This window comes from Watersipora subatra, chromosome 7 (assembly GCF_963576615.1).
Source record: "Watersipora subatra chromosome 7, tzWatSuba1.1, whole genome shotgun sequence".
Classification (NCBI taxonomy): Eukaryota; Metazoa; Bryozoa; class Gymnolaemata; order Cheilostomatida; family Watersiporidae; genus Watersipora; species Watersipora subatra.
The window spans coordinates 9,161,640-9,185,362 of NC_088714.1; the positions used below are offsets into that span (position 1 = coordinate 9,161,640).

The 23,723-nt window shown below is 27.8% G+C and overlaps 1 protein-coding gene across 1 annotated transcript; it reads left to right on the forward strand.

The window, feature by feature from the left end:
• LOC137400397 (receptor-type tyrosine-protein phosphatase epsilon-like) lies at positions 1 to 23,723 on the forward strand. The gene is made up of 15 exons (XM_068086725.1): positions 1 to 73; positions 375 to 457; positions 1,569 to 1,605; positions 2,572 to 2,669; positions 3,374 to 3,499; positions 4,086 to 4,237; positions 5,023 to 5,158; positions 5,534 to 5,668; positions 16,442 to 16,538; positions 18,069 to 18,133; positions 19,328 to 19,450; positions 19,848 to 19,970; positions 21,449 to 21,591; positions 22,783 to 22,918; positions 23,649 to 23,723. The coding sequence occupies exons 1-15, from the start codon at positions 13 to 15 to the stop codon at positions 23,721 to 23,723; spliced, it is 1,590 nt and encodes a 529-aa protein (XP_067942826.1). The 5' UTR covers positions 1 to 12.

Sequence of the window (23,723 nt, forward strand, 5' to 3'; positions counted from 1 at the left end):
CCTAAACCAGTTATGGATGCTGCACTGCTAGCAGAGAACAGGGGAAAGAGCCGTTATAAGGGACTTTATCCAGGTTAGTATTTGAATAGTTTAAAGCAGGAAAATATTGGCTCAAAATTATCAGGAAAATTTATGATTGATTCAAGTTTACTTGAGTAGGCCCATGGTAGTCATACTTTGATTATTTGACTTATGTTTGCGAATCTTTAGACAAGCTAAAGTACACTCGTCCTCCATAAACTTTCATTATGTATGTACCACTTGTTTGTTTCGCACATGGGCTGTTACTAATGTATCAGCTAATTTTTATACAAGCAGTTGAGCTAGAATTAATGTTTTTATTTATCTAAGAACTAGTATTTTCTCTTTTTAAGCTGATAGTTACAGAGTTAAGCTGAAGCCTGATCATGCTGCCAGCAAAAGATCTACGGACTACATCAATGCTTCATACATTCAGGTGTGTCGTCTGTTTTACAATTTCTGCAATGTTTTCTTATTTTCAGTTAAAAAAAACTGTTCCTCAAGTCCAGTTTCGTTGTTTTACGTTTACTGTTATTGTACCAGTTTAATCAATACTTGTTAACTAATGTACCAAATCTACTCTAATGTTTGTTAAAGGTTTAGTGAACAGCTGTTCACGTTCTGCGTTAAGACCACCACTGAGTTGTACTAGCAACTAGCTTTGTTTATTGTTTTATTATGGTTTTCCAATTAACTCTGCTAGAAATATAAGAGAAATTGGTGCATCAACGTTTAAGGAAAGGCTATAAGTTTAGGTATTGGCTTACCAACTGGTGAGCTGCTAAGTTTGAAGACATCGACTAAGCTCTGCAACTTTGCTGACTTACAAATAGCTCTAGACCAAAAACAGTTAGTCATCGTCTGTGCTACAGGATTGGAAAAATGCCTTAACCAAGAATTGTTTGTGCAGTAATAAAATAAAAAATAATTTTTTTATTTTTTGATGTTTCTCTTTTTGATAGACTAAGCTAACAAACAATATAATTTGGTTGATATTATATTGACTACTGGTTGACAACTGAAAGAGCATTGCAGATGAATTAGGTAAGACTGTCTTGACCTCTTGTAAACTTTTCAGTTCATAATACTCTGAATTAACCATCCGAAACAAGGCGGTGTAAGAAGTGTGAGTTTGAGCACTTAGAGGCCATTCTTAAGCTCAAAATGAGACGCGTGTATTACATATTATATTTTTCAACTTTAGCTTCTACAAATTTGTGAAAAATAGAAAAATTTAGCCTAATTCAGCTACTTATTTCACCTTAAATCCTCTGATTGTCTCAAAAATATGTCTCAACAGAGGTTTTTAGCAATGCTCAATCATTTATATCATACATGAGAACAGCTGCTTTTGACGGAAATCAGAAACTTGTAGAAAACCCATTTCATTGCAGTGACATGGTTATAAAATTATCCTAGGATATTATTAGTGTGGAATGTTTTACCATAGCTGCTGTTGGTCTAGCGTAAGTTATCAGTACGCCTCATTGTAATATACAGTACTAGGGCTCCCTCAACATTACAATTCCTACTGACTGTTTGTGTAGGGCTATAAGAAGGAGATCACATATATCGCAGCGCAAGGTGAGAGCAAATTTTCTGCTAATTATCGAAGCACGGCGGGTTAATCTTGCACTTGTAACTATCATCTTGCATTTCGAACCAAATTGCTCACCAGCATGATTCCTATTTTTTAGCTTGTCTTGAAGCAGTTACCGCATGTTGAGTATCATAGATCATATGTTCTTAGGTGTGGTTTTACAGGTGTTTGCTTGCAAGGGTGTCAATTCTATAGGCACAGCAGGGGGTTGAGGAGAATGCTTATTGTCAATAGCCATTAGTGATTATACCGTTATCTTGTTTGTTTTATATGTTTACTCATAGACTTTTCAATATTCTTAGAACACCACACCAAGCACTGATTACAGATACTATGGCTCCATTACCTGCAACTGCTTTCAACGATTAGTACAGATTGAAGAGTTTAGTTACATAATGATGTTAGAGCATTAAAGGAAGTTGATAAATACGTGTAGATGTGGTACAATTATAATTATTGACAGATGAAAGTATTTTAATCAAAATTTTGAAAATTGATAAGTGCTTGTGTTTGGAAGCTTTAGTAGATTTTATGAATTAGATCAATTTAAAGTTTTAAAGGCTAGACTTGATCTATGAGCTTGTTTATAGTTGTTTGGACAACTATAATAATAGACAGCCTATAGACACTAGATTTAGTTTTTCTCTGACTAATTGGTGCTAAAAGATACAGCTACTTTCATGCTATAATGCTAGTGATTAAGATGCAATTTCCTCCTAACATATATATTTTAGTCCTTTTTAGCTCATGAAGTTTTATTAATTTTTAATGGTGTTTCTATTAATTTCTTGAGTTTTGAAAGTTTATTCAATCAAATCTTTAAAACTTAGAGATTAGGTTAAATTTTAGTTTCAAGGAAACCAACTGATATTCAATCATGACAATTTAGAGTTTGAGCTGCTATCAGCTTTGAAACGATCAAATAATATTCAGTATTTCAACTGTTACAGGACCCACTGAAACAACTGTAGATGATTTCTGGCTTATGATCTGGCAGCAAAAGATCAGAGTGATAGTCATGGTGACAGGTGCCATAGAATATGGAAGGGTAGGAATTACAGCATTGAAACTATTATTTGTTGCATATGGGTAGGTTTTATATTTTTTAATAATTGCACATATAACCTTATGCTGTTGATTGTACATTGGTTGTGGGGTATGAGTGACACATTTCAGTGTTTTTATTATAAGTTTTGATGCAGATGTTTGTGTGACTAGTAAGATTGTGTGATTGGTTACACTTTCATTTTCAGTATATTAATGATTGTGTAATGTTCAAGATGAGAATGAGTTTTTATTACCCAAACAGTGGCCGATCAAAACTCCATCCTGCAGAATTCAAACACTATCAGCTAGACTAAAAGTTAATCCTGAAAATTTAAAAACTTTTTAAATTTTTAAGTACAGAATCATTTCTGCATATGTATACAGCTACTACACATACATGTACTGTGAGCAAACCATCACATCTGTTATCTTAAACTGATAAAAACAGGTTTAGTCGATGTGCCAAGATAAGGATACATTGATTGAATTGTGAATAGAATTCATGACTCGATAACATATTCATAGATGCTGTCAAAATTTACTGACCGATATTGTAAGCGGTGCGCTGACCTTGAAAGCATTAAACATTTTTTATGGTATATATTTTACATAGAGTATATACATGTATTTTAGCTAATCTCTTAAATGAGCTACAAAATTGGCAGCTCTATTATGTTTGAGCTGTATATAGTGTATATGTTCCAGGTAAAATGTGTACAATATTGGCCAGATGAACCAGAAGACGTGATGACATTTAGAGATATAGAAGTAACACAGACTTCTCCAGAAGTCTGGGCTGATTTTACTGTCAGAACATTTCAAGTTACAAAGGTGTGAGATAAGACCTGCCTTCTCTATACAAATTAATTTTTGAAGTTCACTTTTAGGTGTACATTTCCTCAAGAATTATGCAACGGAGAGTATTGAGAAGATCCTTATCAATCATTTTTAACTGCAAAACATTTGATCACGAAGTCAGATTAAATGATTTCAGTAACTTTTTAAAAAAGCAAAAAGGTGGTTGTTGCTCACATAGTTAGCGTATGAGCAATAATATTGGTATTACTAACGAGCTACAACATGCTGAAGTTATGCCAATAGAAGTGTAATCCAACCACACCAACTTTATCTGTCACAAGGGTATTATTTGCACGAATACTGTTTATTCATGGTAAAGCTAAAGTGCCTTCATTCTATCTATTAAAGTTTTTGGTTATTTACTTAGACTATGAGAACAAGACTTTGTAAGTTTGTCCTAACGATATTCAGCCTTAAAACCTTTATTCCACCCGGTCTATCAAACTCCATATGGACATTTAACATTTCTGGCTGAATTTTCACTCACAAGCATCGGTGGCTTTCATCTATGTAACATACGGATAATATGCAAACTGATATCACTTTCGGCTGTTTTTAGGATGGTCAAACTCGAAGCATTAAGCATTTCAACTACTTGACCTGGCCAGACCACGGAGTACCTAAAGACATTGGTCCCTATGTGACTTTTTTCTCTAAGATCCAGGCTTTCACATTCCGCCAGAAGGACTCATTGAGGCTCGTACACTGCAGGTGAAAATCTGTTTCTTTGTTTCAGTGTAGACATTACCACAACTGCCAAAAATGAATTTAGTTTTGAGAAATACTTATCAAATAGGTTTTATATGAGATGATGAGTGAGGAAGAGAGTGCAAGAAAAGACTTATAACGAAGGGTTAGTAAGAGAGGGTTTATCATGGACAATTGGTAAGGTAAGTCTTGAAAAGGAGAGGTTGTAAACAACGGGTAGGAAAAGGAAGGCTAAGAAGGAAAGACTAAGAAGGGAGGTGATGCAAGAAAGCACTTATAAGGTTTTCAAAAGAAAACAATTATATAAATTTAAAAAAATGCTTATTCAAGCTGTAAAAAATACTGGTATTAGCCGAGCAGAATAGGCCTGTTGCAGTTTGTAACATAAATAATTGTATCTCTAAAACATCTTTGGTTAAAACATTTTTAATCCTAATTTAGAACTCTGATGTTTTTTATTTTTAAATATAAAATTTTTTTTAGTTTTTAATTAAAGTTATCACAGTTGAAGTGATATGAACTGATTCTAGCTAATCATACCTTGTCTATGTACTACTCATTACCTTTGACCCAAAGTTGCAAAGTTTGGCTCTAAGAAGAGTATCTTTTGAATAGTTGGTGATGTTACAGTCCTTTTACATATCTGTTCTGTTATTAGTTTTCCTCTGTTCAAATATTTAGGCAATATCGAGGCCAAATGTATCTACTATAAAATAATTCAACGCAAGTCTTTTTTAAAAGATGTCCACCATTTTCAACGTGTTAACATTTAATGCAACTTTACACAGTGCCGGTGTGGGACGTACTGGGACCTATATATCAATGGATACACTCCTGCGGCAAGTGGCAGCAGAGAAGGCTGTTAATGCATTCAGCTTTGTTAAAGAAATGAGAGCTCGACGTCCATGCATGATTCAGACAGTGGTAGGCAACTAATACTTGACCAAGAAATGGCCTTGTTGTAGCTGTTGTACTTTTCTTGTTGAAGCACTCAAAAAGATTGTAAAAACTCATTTTCAACTGGCTAATTTATTGCATACCTGAGTTGCAAAAAAGGTGATTGTCCTATGTCAATACATGTATCTTAAATGGTAAGATTAAAGCTCACAAGATGACATTTACCTCTGATACATGCGACTGTTGCATAATTAAATTTGAAATCAGTATCACAAGACAACAAATGTTGGTTGCTTCGAAGAACACACTTGCAAGACCATTGTTTAAGCTATCACCTCAAAAGGTAAAAGAAGCTAACATGGTATTTATGGTGTACTTCACATAAAGTCATTTATATTGTAGGACCAGTATCATTTCTTATATAAGGCAGTGGTAGAGTTCCTGATTACCTCCCAATTTGTCTGCCCAGCTGCTGACCTTGAAAGAAAATTGACCAGCCAAAAAGCGGGACAAGATGTCATTGCTGAAGAGTTTCTGGTAAGTAATAATATGTGTGATAATAGATGTTTGAGCTTTAGGAGATAAGCCAAGCATTAAGATATAAGCCAAGCTTTAGGAGAAAAGCCAAGATTAGGATAAGGCAAATTGTCTTTACTGAGACACCATTGGAAACTTTCTTGCCAATACTTACGCTACATTGGATGGCCGTTTGTGCATTTAAAGACTGGCAGATTCAGGCTCTTTCATGAGTAACTTACTGGTTTCTAAAGCTTGAAACTTTCTTCAGAACCACCCTCTGTCAAACAGCAATGCTTATAGCTAATGCCACAAAACGCAGATAGTCAAAGAGATGGCACTGTGTAGTCAACTATTTCATATACGTGAAGCAATAAGTTGGAAGTTATTCATCATATTGAAATCTTATCATACTGTACCCTACACTGTGTATGATTGTCTGAATCAGTAGACCATAATAAGGTACAAAATTATAATGGTAACAACAATATAGTGCTATATAATTATAGGGTATGCAATGATAAAGTTAATAATATGTTATATAATAATGTGGTACATGGTAATAATGTGAACAATATAATAATAAGGTACACAATAATAATGATAATAATAGTATAATGTTATATAATAATAGGGTACACAATAATAATTATAATAATAGTATAATATTATATAATAATAGTGTACACAATAATAATGATAATAATAGTATAATGTTATATAATAATAAGGTACGCAGTAATAATGATAATAATAGTATAATGATGTATAATAATAGGGTACACAATAATAATGATAATATTAGTATAATGATATATAATAATAGGGTACACAATAATAATGATAATAATAGTATAATGTTATATAATAATAGGGTACACAATAATAATGATAATATTAGTATAATGATATATAATAATAGGGTACACAATAATAATAATGATAATATTAATATAATGTTATATAATAATAGGGTACATAATACTAATGATAATAATAGTATAATGTTATATATTAATAAGGTACACAATAATAGTGATAATAATAGTATAATGTTATATAATAATAGGGTACACAATAATAATGATAATAATAGTATAATGTTGTATAATAATAAGGTACACAATAATAATGATAATATTAGTATAATGTTATATAATAATAGGCTACACAATAATAATGATAATAATAGTATAATGTTATATAATAATAGGGTACACAATAATAATAATAATAATAGTATAATGTTATATAATAATAGGGTACACAATAATAATGATAATATTAGTATAATGTTATATAATAATAGGCTACACAATAATAATGATAATAATAGTATAATGTTATATAATAATAGGGTACATAATAATAATGATAATAATAGTATAATGCTATATAATAATAGGGTACACAATAATAATGATAATATTAGTATAATGATATATAATAATAGGGTACACAATAATAGTGATAATAATAGTATAATGTTACATAATAATAAGGTACACAATAATAATAATAATAGTATAATGATATATAATAATAGGGTACACAATAATAATGATAATATTATTATAATGATATATAATAATAGGGTACACAATAATAGTGATAATAATAGTATAATGTTATATAATAATAAGGTACACAATAATAGTAATAATAATAGTATATTGATATATAATAATAGGGTACACAATAATAATGATAATAATAGTATAATGATATATAATAATAGGGTACACAATAATAATGATAGTAATAGTATAATGTTATATAATAATAGGCTACACAATAATAATGATAATAATAGTATAATGTTATATAATAATAGGGTACACAATAATAGTGATAATAATATTATAATGTTATATAATAATAGGCTACACAATAATAATGATAATAATAGTGTAATGATATATAATAATAGGGTACACAATAATAATGATAATAATAGTATAATGATATATAATAATAGGGTACACAATAATAATGATAATAATATTATAATGTTATATAATAATAGGGTACACAATAATAATGATAATAATAGTATAATGATATATAATAATAGGGTACACAATAATAATGATAATAATATTATAATGTTATATAATAATAGGGTACACAATAATAATGATAATAATAGTATAATGTTGTATAATAATAAGGTACACAATAATAATGATAATATTAGTATAATGTTATATAATAATAGGCTACACAATAATAATGATAATAATAGTATAATGTTATATAATAATAGGGTACACAATAATAATAATAATAATAGTATAATGTTATATAATAATAGGGTACACAATAATAATGATAATATTAGTATAATGTTATATAATAATAGGCTACACAATAATAATGATAATAATAGTATAATGTTATATAATAATAGGGTACATAATAATAATGATAATAATAGTATAATGCTATATAATAATAGGGTACACAATAATAATGATAATATTAGTATAATGATATATAATAATAGGGTACACAATAATAGTGATAATAATAGTATAATGTTATATAATAATAGGGTACACAATAATAATGATAATAATAGTATAATGTTATATAATAATAGGGTACACAATAATAATGATAATATTAGTATAATGATATATAATAATAAGGTACACAATAATAATGATAATATTAGTATAATGATATATAATAATAGGGTACACAATAATAATGATAATAATAGTATAATGTTATATAATAATAGGGTACACAATAATAATGATAATATTAGTATAATGATATATAATAATAAGGTACACAATAATAATGGTAATATTAGTATAATGATATATAATAATAGGGTACACAATAATAATGATAATAATAGTATAATGTTATATAATAATAGGGTACACAATAATAATGATAATATTAGTATAATGATATATAATAATAGGGTACACAATAATAGTGATAATAATAGTATAATGTTATATAATAATAGGGTACACAATAATAATGATAATAATAGTATAATGTTATATAATAATAGGGTACACAATAATAATGATAATATTAGTATAATGATATATAATAATAGGGTACACAATAATAGTGATAATAATAGTATAATGTTATATAATAATAGGGTACATAATAATAATGATAATATTAGTATAATGTTATATAATAATAAGGTACACAATAATAATAATAATAATAATAATATGATGATATATAATAATAGGGTACACAATAATAATGATAATATTATTATAATGATATATAATAATAGGGTACACAATAATAGTGATAATAATAGTATAATGTTATATAATAATAAGGTACACAATAATAATAATAATAATAATAGTATAATGCTATATAATAATAGGGTACACAATAATAATGATTATATTAGTATAATGATATATAATAATAGGGTACACAATAATAGTGATAATAATAGTATAATGTTATATAATAATAAGGTACACAATAATAATAATAATAGTATAATGATATATAATAATAGGGTACACAATAATAATGATAATATTAGTATAATGATATATAATAATAGGGTACACAATAATAATGATAATAATAGTATAATGTTATATAATAATAGGGTACACAATAATAATGATAATAATAGTATAATGATATATAATAATAGGGTACACAATAATAATGATAATAATAGTATAATGTTATATAATAATAGGATACACAATAATAATAATAATAATAGTATAATGTTATATAATAATAGGGTACACAATAATAATGATAATAATATTATATTGTTATATAATAATAGGGTACATAATAATAATAATGTTAATAATAGTATAATGTTATATAATAATAGGGTACACAATAATAATAATAATAATAATAATAATAGTATAATGTTGTATAATAATAGGGTACACAATAATAATGATTATATTAGTATAATGATATATAATAATAGGGTACACAATAATAGTGATAATAATAGTATAATGTTATATAATAATAAGGTACACAATAATAATAATAATAATAATAGTATAATGATATATAATAATAGGGTACACAATAATAATGATAATATTAGTATAATTATATATAATAATAGGGTACACAATAATAATGATAATAATAGTATAATGTTATATAATAATAGGGTACACAATAATAATGATAATAATAGTATAATGATATATAATAATAGGGTACACAATAATAATGATAATAATAGTATAATGTTATATAATAATAGGATACACAATAATAATAATAATAATAATAATAGTATAATGTTATATAATAATAGGGTACACAATAATAATGATAATAATAGTATAATGTTATATAATAATAGGGTACACAATAATAATGATAATAATAGTGTAATGTTATATAATAATAGGGTACACAATAATAATGATAATAATAGTATAATGCTATATAATAATAGGGTACACAATAATAATGATTATATTAGTATAATGATATATAATAATAGGGTACACAATAATAGTGATAATAATAGTATAATGTTATATAATAATAAGGTACACAATAATAATAATAATAATAGTATAATGATATATAATAATAGGGTACACAATAATAATGATAATATTAGTATAATGATATATAATAATAGGGTACACAATAATAATGATAATAATAGTATAATGTTATATAATAATAGGGTACACAATAATAATGATAATAATAGTATAATGATATATAATAATAGGGTACACAATAATAATGATAATAATAGTATAATGTTATATAATAATAGGATACACAATAATAATAATAACAATAATAGTATAATGTTATATAATAATAGGGTACACAATAATAATGATAATAATATTATATTGTTATATAATAATAGGGTACATAATAATAATAATGTTAATAATAGTATAATGTTATATAATAATAGGGTACACAATAATAATAATAATAATAATAGTATAATGTTGTATAATAATAGGGTACACAATAAAAATGATAATAATATTATATTGTTATATAATAATAGGGTACATAATAATAATAATGTTAATAATAGTATAATGTTATATAATAATAGGGTACACAATAATAATAATAATAATAATAGTATAATGTTGTATAATAATAGGGTACACAATAATAATGATAATAATATTATATTGTTATATAATAATAGGGTACATAATAATAATAATGTTAATAATAGTATAATGTTATATAATAATAGGGTACACAATAATAATAATAATAATAATAGTATAATGTTGTATAATAATGGGGTACACAATAATAATGATAATAATATTATATTGTTATATAATAATAGGGTACATAATAATAATAATGTTAATAATAGTATAATGTTATATAATAATAGGGTACACAATAATAATGATAATAATAGTATAATGTTGTATAATAATAGGGTACATAATAATAATAATAATAATAGTATAATGCTATATAATAATAGGGTACACAATAATAATGATAATAATAGTATAATGTTATATAATAATAGGGTACACAATAATAATGATAATAATAGTATAATGTTATATAATAATAGGATACACAATAATAATGATAATAATATTATATTGTTATATAATAATAGGGTACATAATAATAATAATGTTAATAATAGTATAATGTTATATAATAATAAGGTACACAATAATAATGATAATAATAGTATAATGTTATATAATAATAGGGTGCACAATAATAGTGATAATAATAGTATAATGATATATAATAATAGGGTACACAATAATAATGATAATAATAGTATAATGCTATATAATAATAGGGTACACAATAATAATGATAATATTAGTATAATGATATATAATAATAGGGTACACAATAATAGTGATAATAATAGTATAATGTTATATAATAATAAGGTACACAATAATAATAATAGTATAATGATATATAATAATAGGGTACACAATAATAATGATAATATTAGTATAATGATATATAATAATAGGGTACACAATAATAGTGATAATAATAGTATAATGTTATATAATAATAAGGTACACAATAATAATGATAATATTAGTATAATGTTATATAATAATAGGGTACACAATAATAGTGATAATAATAGTATAATGTTATATAATAATAAGGTACACAATAATAATAATAATAATAATAGTATAATGATATATAATAATAGGGTACACAATAATAATGATAATAATAGTATAATGATATATAATAATAGGGTACACAATAATAATGATAATAATAGTATAATGTTATATAATAATAGGGTACACAATAATAATGATAATAATAGTATAATGTTATATAATAATAGGGTACACAATAATAATGATAATATTAGTATAATGTTATATAATAATAGGGTACACAATAATAATGATAATAATAGTATAATGTTATATAATAATAGGGTACACAATAATAATGATAATATTAGTATAATGTTATATAATAATAGGGTACACAATAATAATGATAATAATAGTATAATGTTGTATAATAATAGGGTACACAATAATAATGATAATATTAGTATAATGTTATATAATAATAGGGTACACAATAATAATGATAATAATAGTATAATGATATATAATAATAGGGTACACAATAATAATGATAATAATAGTATAATGATATATAATAATAGGGTACACAATAATAATGATAATAATAGTATAATGTTGTATAATAATAGGGTACACAATAATAATGATAATATTAGTATAATGTTATATAATAATAGGGTACACAATAATAATGATAATAATAGTATAATGATATATAATAATAGGGTACACAATAATAATGATAATAATAGTGTAATGCTATATAATAATAGGGTACACAATAATAATGATAATATTATTATAATGATATATAATAATAGGGTACACAATAATAGTGATAATAATAGTATAATGTTATATAATAATAAGGTACACAATAATAATAATAATAATAGTATAATGATATATAATAATAGGGTACACAATAATAGTGATAATAATAGTATAATGTTATATAATAATAAGGTACACAATAATAATAATAATAATAATAGTATAATGATATATAATAATAGGGTACACAATAATAATGATAATATTAGTATAATGATATATAATAATAGGGTACACAATAATAATGATAATAATAGTATAATGTTATATAATAATAAGGTACACAATAATAATAATAATAATAGTATAATGATATATAATAATAGGGTACACAATAATAATGATAATAATAGTATAATGTTATATAATAATAGGATACACAATAATAATAATAATAATAATAGTATAATGTTATAAAATAATAGGGTACACAATAATAATGATAATAATATTATATTGTTATATAATAATAGGGTACATAATAATAATAATGTTAATAATAGTATAATGTTATATAATAATAGGGTACACAATAATAATAATAATAATAATAGTATAATGTTGTATAATAATAGGGTACACAATAATAATGATTATATTAGTATAATGATATATAATAGTAGGGTACACAATAATAGTGATAATAATAGTATAATGTTATATAATAATAAGGTACACAATAATAATAATAATAATAGTATAATGATATATAATAATAGGGTACACAATAATAATGATAATATCAGTATAATGATATATAATAATAGGGTACACAATAATAATGATAATAATAGTATAATGTTATATAATAATAGGGTACACAATAATAATGATAATAATAGTATAATGATATATAATAATAGGGTTCACAATAATAATGATAATAATAGTATAATGTTATATAATAATAGGATACACAATAATAATAATAATAATAATAGTATAATGTTATATAATAATAAGGTACACAATAATAATGATAATAATAGTATAATGTTATATAATAATAGGGTACACAATAATAATGATAATAATAGTATAATGTTATATAATAATAGGGTACACAATAATAATGATAATAATAGTATAATGCTATATAATAATAGGGTACACAATAATAATGATTATATTAGTATAATGATATATAATAATAGGGTACACAATAATAGTGATAATAATAGTATAATGTTATATAATAATAAGGTACACAATAATAATAATAATAATAGTATAATGATATATAATAATAGGGTACACAATAATAATGATAATATTAGTATAATGATATATAATAATAGGGTACACAATAATAATGATAATAATAGTATAATGTTATATAATAATAGGGTACACAATAATAATGATAATAATAGTATAATGATATATAATAATAGGGTACACAATAATAATGATAATAATAGTATAATGTTATATAATAATAGGATACACAATAATAATAATAATAATAATAGTATAATGTTATATAATAATAGGGTACACAATAATAATGATAATAATATTATATTGTTATATAATAATAGGGAACATAATAATAATAATGTTAATAATAGTATAATGTTATATAATAATAGGGTACACAATAATAATAATAATAATAATAGTATAATGTTGTATAATAATAGGGTACACAATAATAATGATAATAATAGTATAATGATATATAATAATAAGGTATACAATAATAATGATAATAATAGTATAATGTTATATAACAATAGGGTACACAATAATAATGATAATAATAGTATAATGATATATAATAATAGGGTACACAATAATAATGATAATAATAGTATAATGTTATATAATAATAGGGTACACAATGATAATGATAATAATAGTATAATGATATATAATAATAGGGTACACAATAATAATAATAATAATAATAGTATAATGTTATATAATAATAGGGTACACAATAATAATGATAATAATAGTATAATGCTATATAATAATAGGGTACACAATAATAATGATAGTAATAGTATAATGTTATATAATAATAGGGTACACAATAATAATAGGAACACAATAATAATAATGTTAATAATACAATTTTATATCATAATAGGGCATACGATTATTTTGCTAATGGATGCTCTTTGTTAGTTGACTCTGTTCAGCCTCTTCTCAGTCCAAAAGGTTGACTTAAAGTATTAACTTTTCTGATAATTCTTATACTTTCTGCTTGTCAACTCCTTGTCCCACTATTAGCTCATGACTGTATGGCAGATTAAGAATATTCAACGTTTTTAATCTGGTGTTATCCATCCAGTACACATGTTGAGGCCAGCCACCTTTTACCTTTTATTCAGGCTGTTTTCATGTGGTAGCTGATGCCACTTTGTCGCTAGACACCATAAAAAGATAATGAATGGTGGCGATGAAAACTGATAATCAAGTTTTTCTGATATCAGTGGTACAGCATGCTGAAAGCACCAAAAGTGCACGTTTATTATTATTGCACAGATTGATAGGAGCAGAAACAACAAACAGAAGGTATGAATTTGTTGTATCACTTGTTGATAGTGATAGCTAAATTTTAAAGGTTCAATGCTTGGCTTCACTGTAGTTTATAAGATTCCCATAGTTGCTTATCAGCAGGTTTATTGCAGTAAATTTTCCAATTTTCAATGAACATACCAAGTAGTTTAGCTAAAAAGTGCAGGCAACTCAATTTGGTTGTTTCAACGTTTATAAGGGATCAAGAAATGAAATCCTTCTCTAGTTTGACTAGGGTTTCAAAAAAGGTAGCTAGCTGTTTTTAATTGCATAGATCTGTGTAGTTTCTCAATAAAAGATTGATTGCTTTGACTTTAGTTAGAAGGAGGTATAATACCTATTGGATATTTGCCACAGGGCAAAGATTCAGGCTGGTTAAAAGTCCTTGACATTGTGTACAAGAATATGACATCATTCTTGCCGCTCATGAAATAAAACTGGTTTCTAATCAATCCTTTACCACACACGCCCTTGAGCTAACCTTTGGTATATCACCAACCCGAGCTATGTAACAAAGAACTTTCTCACTAGCTTATCTATTTAGAAAGCATTAGCAAACAGTTCAGTTATCTTTTAGTCTGTGATAACTTCAGTAGGTCCCACCTAAGCTAAAGTAAGCTGGTGGTGCTCTAAAGTTGCTTAGCTGCATGATTGTCTATATGGGTGAAAAGGATTGATTAAAAGCGGTGTTCTGAATAGTATTTTTGACCCATCATGCCGCTTTATTTTTATGATCATGACACCTATTTGAAAACAATAGTTCAATTTAGAATTATATGCTGTTTGAGTATTTTCTGTAGTTCCATTACTAAAGTTCAGGACGAAGTTTAGAAAATTTTTCTGAAAATCAAGTCGTCCAATTTAATTAATAGAGCTTGGCTTTTGAATAAAATCAGTGTATGCGGTATTGAGTTGATTAGTTTTACAACAGTAAATTTCAGAGTTGTCAAACACCATTACATTACTCTACATGTATTGATGCCAAATGTAAACAAAACAATAGGGTTATTTGTCTACATAACAGTTAAGTAATGGTTCTAAATTGAGGGATGATACACAGTAGCTGTCATTATTTGTGCTCTCTGCAGTAAATATCTAGTGAAATTACTCGCTGTTAGTGTTTGTCATGTCACCAAGCTAGCAGTGGTGTCAACTTGCTATCAGTTCAATCAATCTTTTTTCTTTTGGAGCTGTTTTCAGTTGTTTATTGGGTATCAAAGCTTTAAACTTTAGATATAGCCAGTCTAGCCAAATATGAAAAAATCTTTTACAGAGGTTAATGGATGAAAAGTTATTGATTTTGCTCCGCAAAAGATTTTTTTTGCTACTGTAGCACATTGAACAAAGAGTGGAATTGGCCAAGTTTGACTGCAGTGCGGGAAAAGAGCCAGAAAACAGAGAGAAGAATAGATTCTCTGAAATATTGCCAGGTATTATGTTGTGCAAAGTGTTATGAAGTACTAAGGTATAAATACTGTCAAGTATTGTGTACTGCCAGGAAGTAGGTAGTGTTGGGTCTAATATGATATGAAACATTATGTCATGTCCGGTGCTCCATAGTGCCAGGTGTCATGTTGTGTTGCTTGCTCTGTATATCTTGACTGAATGTAGTCCCAGACGCTGTATAATTTTATGTGCTAATGACAATTTCAAATGGCATACTTCGACAAGCACTGTGTAGTGCAAAAGGCTATGTAGTTATTTCACCATGTAGCGACAGGTATCACCTATCCTTTGTTATTTAGTGCCAAACATTACATGACAGAGTGTCAAGTGGTATGTAATACCTATTGTTGAGTGTATTCATTTAAACATGTGAAAGGGTGAAGCACACACCCGCAACTTCAGAGCAAAGCAACTTCGTAAAACCTAGTCTAGAGTGATGTCAGAGAAGAGGCAAAATGAAGCTTCTCATGAGGCAGAGGCAATTGAATTACTTCTTTGAACAAGGGCTACTCCCACTCTTCTTTTCAGCTAATTATAAGTTTTCATGGTAAAACTACCTTTTACTCCTGCTCAAAAAGGATTGAGCTAAAGATGCTGATGAATTTAATTGTTTTCATGGTTTTGTGTCGACGAGTTTGGAGATATATGTATACCTTTAGCAGCAGTCAGAGAGTATATATACCCTCTGACATGTTTAAGTCAGCATACATATATGTATGCTGACTTTAACATGTATATTGTTGTCTAACAAGGTCTGCCAGTTACAGTAGTTTACATGCAAATTAAAAGTATAAATCAATAATGAAAAGAAATTTTGACCTCAACAAGCAGGTTTGTGGCTAAATGACTTACCAGTTGGTTTGTGTAAATTGTGAGTGCAAATCAATATTGAAACTTTGGTATGAAAACATTTGGATTTAAAGGTAATCTCATGTCACTTGGTTAACAGTTAATAAAATATATGTTTTTTTATAACACAGCATTCTAACAGTTCTTGTAAGGCAGTTAAAACAATAGTGTTTCGTAAAGCTGTTTTAGTTTGAAGATGTTTTGTGGTTTCTCCTTTATCGTAGATGATACAAATAGCCAAATTGCAGTTTGATAGAGTAAAAGTGGATATTGATTGTTTTGTCTGCTCATTGACAAAATATAATCCAATAATCTGATGCAAATGGCATGTTTTAAGGTACTTTCTGAAATACCAGTTAAATATTTAACTTTTATGCTGCGGACAAGTGATTAAATCTACACTAACTTTTACTCAATTATACAATGCTCATTCACTCCATATGAAAAAGATTAGTCAGATGTCTCTGTATTTATTTCTGTGAACTTGAGAACACCTTACCAAGTTCTACAAGCGTGTTGGAGTGTTGATCACAAATAAGCCACGGTTTCAGTAAGCAAGTAGAGGATTTATTCAAAAATTCCAGGTTATGCAGAGAAATATTGGTCTCTATCTATACTTACTTACACGTATCTTGATGTTTAACTGTAATGACTGCACATTGTAGCTTCACATAGCAGTTTGTTCCTTGGAGATGGAGGTGACAGCTATATCAATGCTGTCCTCGTTGATGTGAGTATTCTTTACGAGTATAATTAACATTTTTAACAATATATAAATGATTGTTATGTGAACAGTGCTGAACCACTTGCAATATACAACATAATAGTCTTTGTTTTGATTTTGAATCAAACGTATAGCCTTAGGCAGTATTTAGAACTAATAAGATAAATTGTGGTTTCACGGGGAGTTATATACACATTGAACTGATAACTACTTCCTTCCTCTTTACAGCCACAATTATAAGGCTTTTGCTACTCGCAGTACATTCCATATTGCCATAGAAAATTGACTATTTGTTGTCAATAACGTCTTCTGTTACAGGAAAAAATTTCATTTCCCAATCAATTATTTTAATGTCGTATTTAACCAAAAACATTTTTCCAAACTGCTTAAAAAGTTGTTTGTTCAAGATGGCTAAGCAAAGCAAGTTATCTTGATCAGCAAAGTTTGCATTCCACATTGTTGATCTACTTGTTGCTAAAAACAAAAGTGTCATCCTATTTATAGCACAACATGTGAGAGCACTCAAGTCTGATTACTTTTAATAACCGTTCCATCTTACTGCTCACTATTTTATCTACATAACTATCTATCTTTATAACTACTTTATCTTTAATCTTTATAACTACTCAATAACATTAAACTTGCAATGAGTTAATCTACAATTTATTTTTTTCACAAGTGTAGAAAAATCTTGTCTTTTGAAATAAAATTTTACTCTCGATACCTCTTATTCAAACTTTAACATAACTACTACAGTATATTAGCTTAAAACATAAAAGTCATGTATATAAGACTGTCTAGAACCGCTTACAGGAACATGCTTACGTATAAGGCTATAAGCTGATAGTCAATAATATGCTTAAACTATTGCCACAAGCTGACACTGTTTAAGATTGATGCTAGAGTAATAACTGTTATGAACTAGCTGGTTTGGTAGTGCTGCCAGTAAATGCAGAACAACCGGGCTTTCGCGAAAAGTAGAAATATAAAAATGCCCATTTGTACCACATGAACGTATTTCTTTGCTCAAGTATTCTATGAGCTATAACTTAGCCTTGAAGATTGAAACTTTCCTTCTTTACAGCTTTAAGAGGAATGTATGCGTGTGTAAGGGGGACAAATAGCACCAAAAAGATAATTGCAAGAGCAAAATCCATTCTTCGGTCACAAATTAAAACTTCAATTAAAACTACTTTTCAGGCTCATAGAGAAAAGAATCATTGGATTGCTACCCAGCTGCCTCTCTCTAACACCGTGGCTGACTTTTGGAAAATGGTTCTTGACCAAAATATAAATGTGATAGCTCAGCTTGAAGGAGCGCAGGTAGGAATTTGTAAAACAATACCAACTGGATGTCGTAGTTCTTACTCAAAGGCGCAGAAGTAACACTTTATACGCTAGGTTGTGGATGCGCAGAGAATAGAACATTATTTAGATAGCCTGAAGGCAGATAGCAGTGTCTTGCATGTTTTGAGTGAGATATTAAAATAGAGGGTGATTGTGAATGCTATGATGCATTCAAGTTGACTGCACTCCAAGAATGAAGGTTGAATGTTTTAAAACTATAAATATGAAAGAAGACTTGTTCTAAATGTTTTCTATATCTGCACAGTAATCAAAAATTAATTATTTGTGGAAAACAAAAACTCTGCTGCCATGCTACCTTTAAGAAAAAGCTTGATAAAATAGATGCTCATCTGATTGCTCTTGTTGTATTTAGGTACCATTTTATCCAAGGAAAGATGGTGAGAGTCTGGTTGTGAAACCATATACCATCTCCCGTATCAGCACTGAACAGTCTGGCCAGACTACAGAGGTCTCTCTGAGAGTCGAACCTGAGAATGTAAGTCATCCCTGCCGATTGTATTCTATCAGTTTGTAGTTTTCAACCGATCATCACCGCTGAAGGTGAAGTGATTGAAATGAGTGGCATGTGAGATGAAGTAAACATTGAAACTGTATAGACAACTCCAAAGACTAAGTTTTCTGAAAAAGTGGCTACAATTATGTTTTCTGGGAATGCTTTGCATATTGTAAATATATGCAGTCCAAATACACACATTGTCATAAATAAATGCACTCTCTTTTATGGAAAGACATTATAGCTTCGAAAACAACCAAAAGTTATCCAGATATCCTTTGCTTAAAGGTTGACTTGCAACAAAATTCACATTACAGTTATTTGGTATCAAAAGATTCACCATGTCTCACTCGGTTGTGTTGTAAGTGCCAAATATGTGGAAATGTGATTACAAGCTTATAAAAGCTCAAAAACGAACAGCCGCCGTAGATTGGAATCTCTTTATTTCGATGACGTAGCCACGAAATTTGGTTATCGTCTTGTCACGTATGTTCTCACGTGAATTGAAAGGCCAATACAAAGCTCAATATAAAACTTATCGTAGTACTAGTTCATGACAAACACTTCGGGTTTTACCGAAGACCCCCCTATCAAATATAGATGCTCGCTACTTTACAGTTTTGTTTCGGCCTGGTCTAATCGTCAAGTCGTAATCTGATCATGTGACCCAATACTTCGCAAATAATTTCTGCAGCACTTTTCGATTATCACAAGTGACCAACAGGCTCGTCATGATTATCAGACAATGACGTGTACTCCTTCAAGCAAAGGCTAAAAAATTAAATGAATTTTACGGTAAGTTATAAGATATCATTTCTAAAAGTGACAGCATTATAATGATGATAAAATAGACACGTAGGAACAATAGACATAGTTTTACTGAATGCGTGAAGTATATTTGTGAAAATATTTCGATGAGTAAGCTTGCAAGGAAGTGTAAACAGAAACCATCTCTTACAACTATATCACATTTGAGCCGTTTTGGAAAGGGAATCCAAACTACGGCGGTCTCGTGTGGCTGCGATTTTCTGTTCGTTTTTGAGCTTTTAAGAGCTTGTAATCACCTTTCCACATATTTTGCACCTACAACACCACAGAGTAAGACATGGTGAATCTTTTCATATCAAATAACGGTAATGTGAATTTTGTTGCAAGTCAACCTTTAATATGCGTAGCTCAACCTATAGTCAGTAAAACATTAAAAAGTGATCCATTTTCGCCTATAGTAAAACAAAAATGACCTTATTTATCCCGCAATAATTTTATGTTCCAACCATTTTCAACAAAACTTCTCATATTTTGCTGGTTCACGATTGTCGTTTTTGTGCATAGTGCAACTTTGTGTATACGGATATCGCTATAATGTTGATTAATCTTTCTAGTTTTTTCTATTCCTGTTGGCTAGACTAACTTTTTTTGTAATACTATGAAGCTAACAGTTATGTTTTTGTGAGTTGCAGATGAAGGCAGCAAGCGTTCAGATTATTGTTGCCACGGAATGGGAGACGGACATACCTTCTACTGAGACTATTATCCAATTACAAGGTATTCTTGAGAAAAAACAACAGCAAACAGGGAACAACAGAGTCTGCATCACTTGCAAGTATGTTATAATTTTACTACACTGACAGTATACCCAGACCTTTGGCTGATGGAGGGTTCACTGTCATGCATTCGACAGCAGGTCATGTGACCAACTAAGCATTTACCTCAGTAGTCTTTCATCAAAGAAGTGTAGCATTAGTAAGTTTACTCTGGGGAAGTACGATTACTAAAAACAGTTCTATCTGAAATTTAGACAGTTTGAAATAATAAATTGAAGGAATTTTTATAAAGGAACCATCAAATATTGATAACAAAATTTCAGTTTATAATCGAGTCATGTGAAAATTTCATTTTTTTGAATATATTTGCTGACAACCTTTGAACAACTTTTATTTGCTATGCTTAGCTTTTTTACCTACTTACATTAAAATTAAGTAATTGTGCGCATTATTTAAGTATTTTATTTATGTTTTGTAGTAAAACCTTTTACCCAATAAACATGCTGTTACTATACTTTCGGCTTATCCTTTAGTGGCCGTAAAATCCTTCAAGCGTATTTGGCGAAGAGTCCTCTAAGCCCAATTTCTAACTGTCATATGAACTTTGCTATAAGGTCCTTTGATCAAAACTCCTGTCATTATTGACACAGTTTGATTTAGATTCTCTTCGAAATCCCTATTTGGTAAATCAACAACCACAGATGAGATAAGACCTTTAAAACTCGAACAAGTTGGGACGGGTTATTTTGACTTGAAAAAATTAATAGTTGGGTAACATTCCCAAATTAAACCGGAGCAATTGCAAAACAAAAAGCTGTAGGGTTCTGTGTTAATAAATAGCAAACTATTGGGTAAAGCTACTGCTTGCTCAAACTCAAAGCAAAAATGTTACAATCCCTTGTAAATCAAATATTTTTACAAGAAAATCTGGAATGAATAAATTGCTATAAGAATATATACTTTAATTAAAGCCAATAGGCCTTTCTTTTTTAGCTACATTCTAGATAATTTGCTGGAGTTCAAAGCAAATTTTTTTGTTTTTTGTTATGCTGGAGTTCAGCTTGTACTCGATTGGCTGTATTGTTCAGCAATCGATTGAACAATCTCAAATTCAATTAGAACTAAATTTACATCATATGCATGATAAGATGTCACTCAATAAGAGTCAACTTATAACTTGTCACCCATGACCAGGTAGTGTGTGTCAAATTTGGTGGTAAACGTTTAAAGCCATGAGGTTATATTTGCAGCAATGGGGCAACTCGATGTGGCACCTTTATCATCTCTTATAACGCCATTGAGAAACTCAAAGCTGAGCAAGAGGCTGACGTCTATAACCCTGTGGTGATGGCCAAGCACCGACGGCCTCAGTTCATTCCCTACTTTGTATGTTCTACAATTTTCTACATAAACAAGTTCTTACTTTAGGATCACAGACTATACCAACTATCCACTATGCATGTTGAAAGCTTAGAGAGTATGTCAATATGGAACAAAACTAAAATTGAAGAATTTAACATACAGAACTTCAAATTTTGAAGGGCGTAATATAAGAAACACAACGTTTGCTATCATTATTTAAAAAGAGGTTAATTTTAACACCAATTCTTTGAATAATGTATTTTATGCGAACAAGTTTTGGAAAAAAACTAAACTGTAATTTTTTGTATTTTATTTATGAACATGAAATTGTCAGATTAAATAGTGTGCCACTACATTTTGCTTTAGAAGTAACTACAGAAAACAACAACTACTTTTAAGCCATTAGAACTATTGTTAACTGACAATACTATTTTGTGACATAGTTATATGTTTTTGATACGTATATACTCATGACTGTTTTGATCATCAACTCAGTACTCCAAAGTTTTTTTCAAAAAGAGTTCGTTTTAACCAAACAGCTAACAATTTTCACATTTTTGTTAACTCAATCCATTAGCAAAATCATCTTAGTATTATGGTTGTCCGGCAATTATGTCTTTAGGAAACCGACTTGAGAGTATTAATGCTAGTATGTAATTTTATCTATTCTCAAAAACAAACTAACGGCTTATCTAAAAGAGTGTGTGTGAGTTGTCACAACATATCTACTGCTATGTTTTTTTGTGTATTGTAGAAGCAATATGAGTTCATCTATCAAGTCCTGAGTGCTTATGCAGAAAGCTTCTCTGAATACGCCAATTTTAGATAA

Coding starts and splice junctions, on each gene's coding strand:
- LOC137400397 (XM_068086725.1), top strand. CDS start 13: ATGGATGCTGCACTGCTAGCAGAGAACAGGGGAAAGAGCCGTTATAAG. Junction 4,238..5,022: donor TTGAGGCTCGTACACTGCAG/GTGAAAATCTGT, acceptor AACTTTACACAG/TGCCGGTGTGGGACGTACTG. Junction 5,669..16,441: donor TCATTGCTGAAGAGTTTCTG/GTAAGTAATAAT, acceptor TTGCTACTGTAG/CACATTGAACAAAGAGTGGA.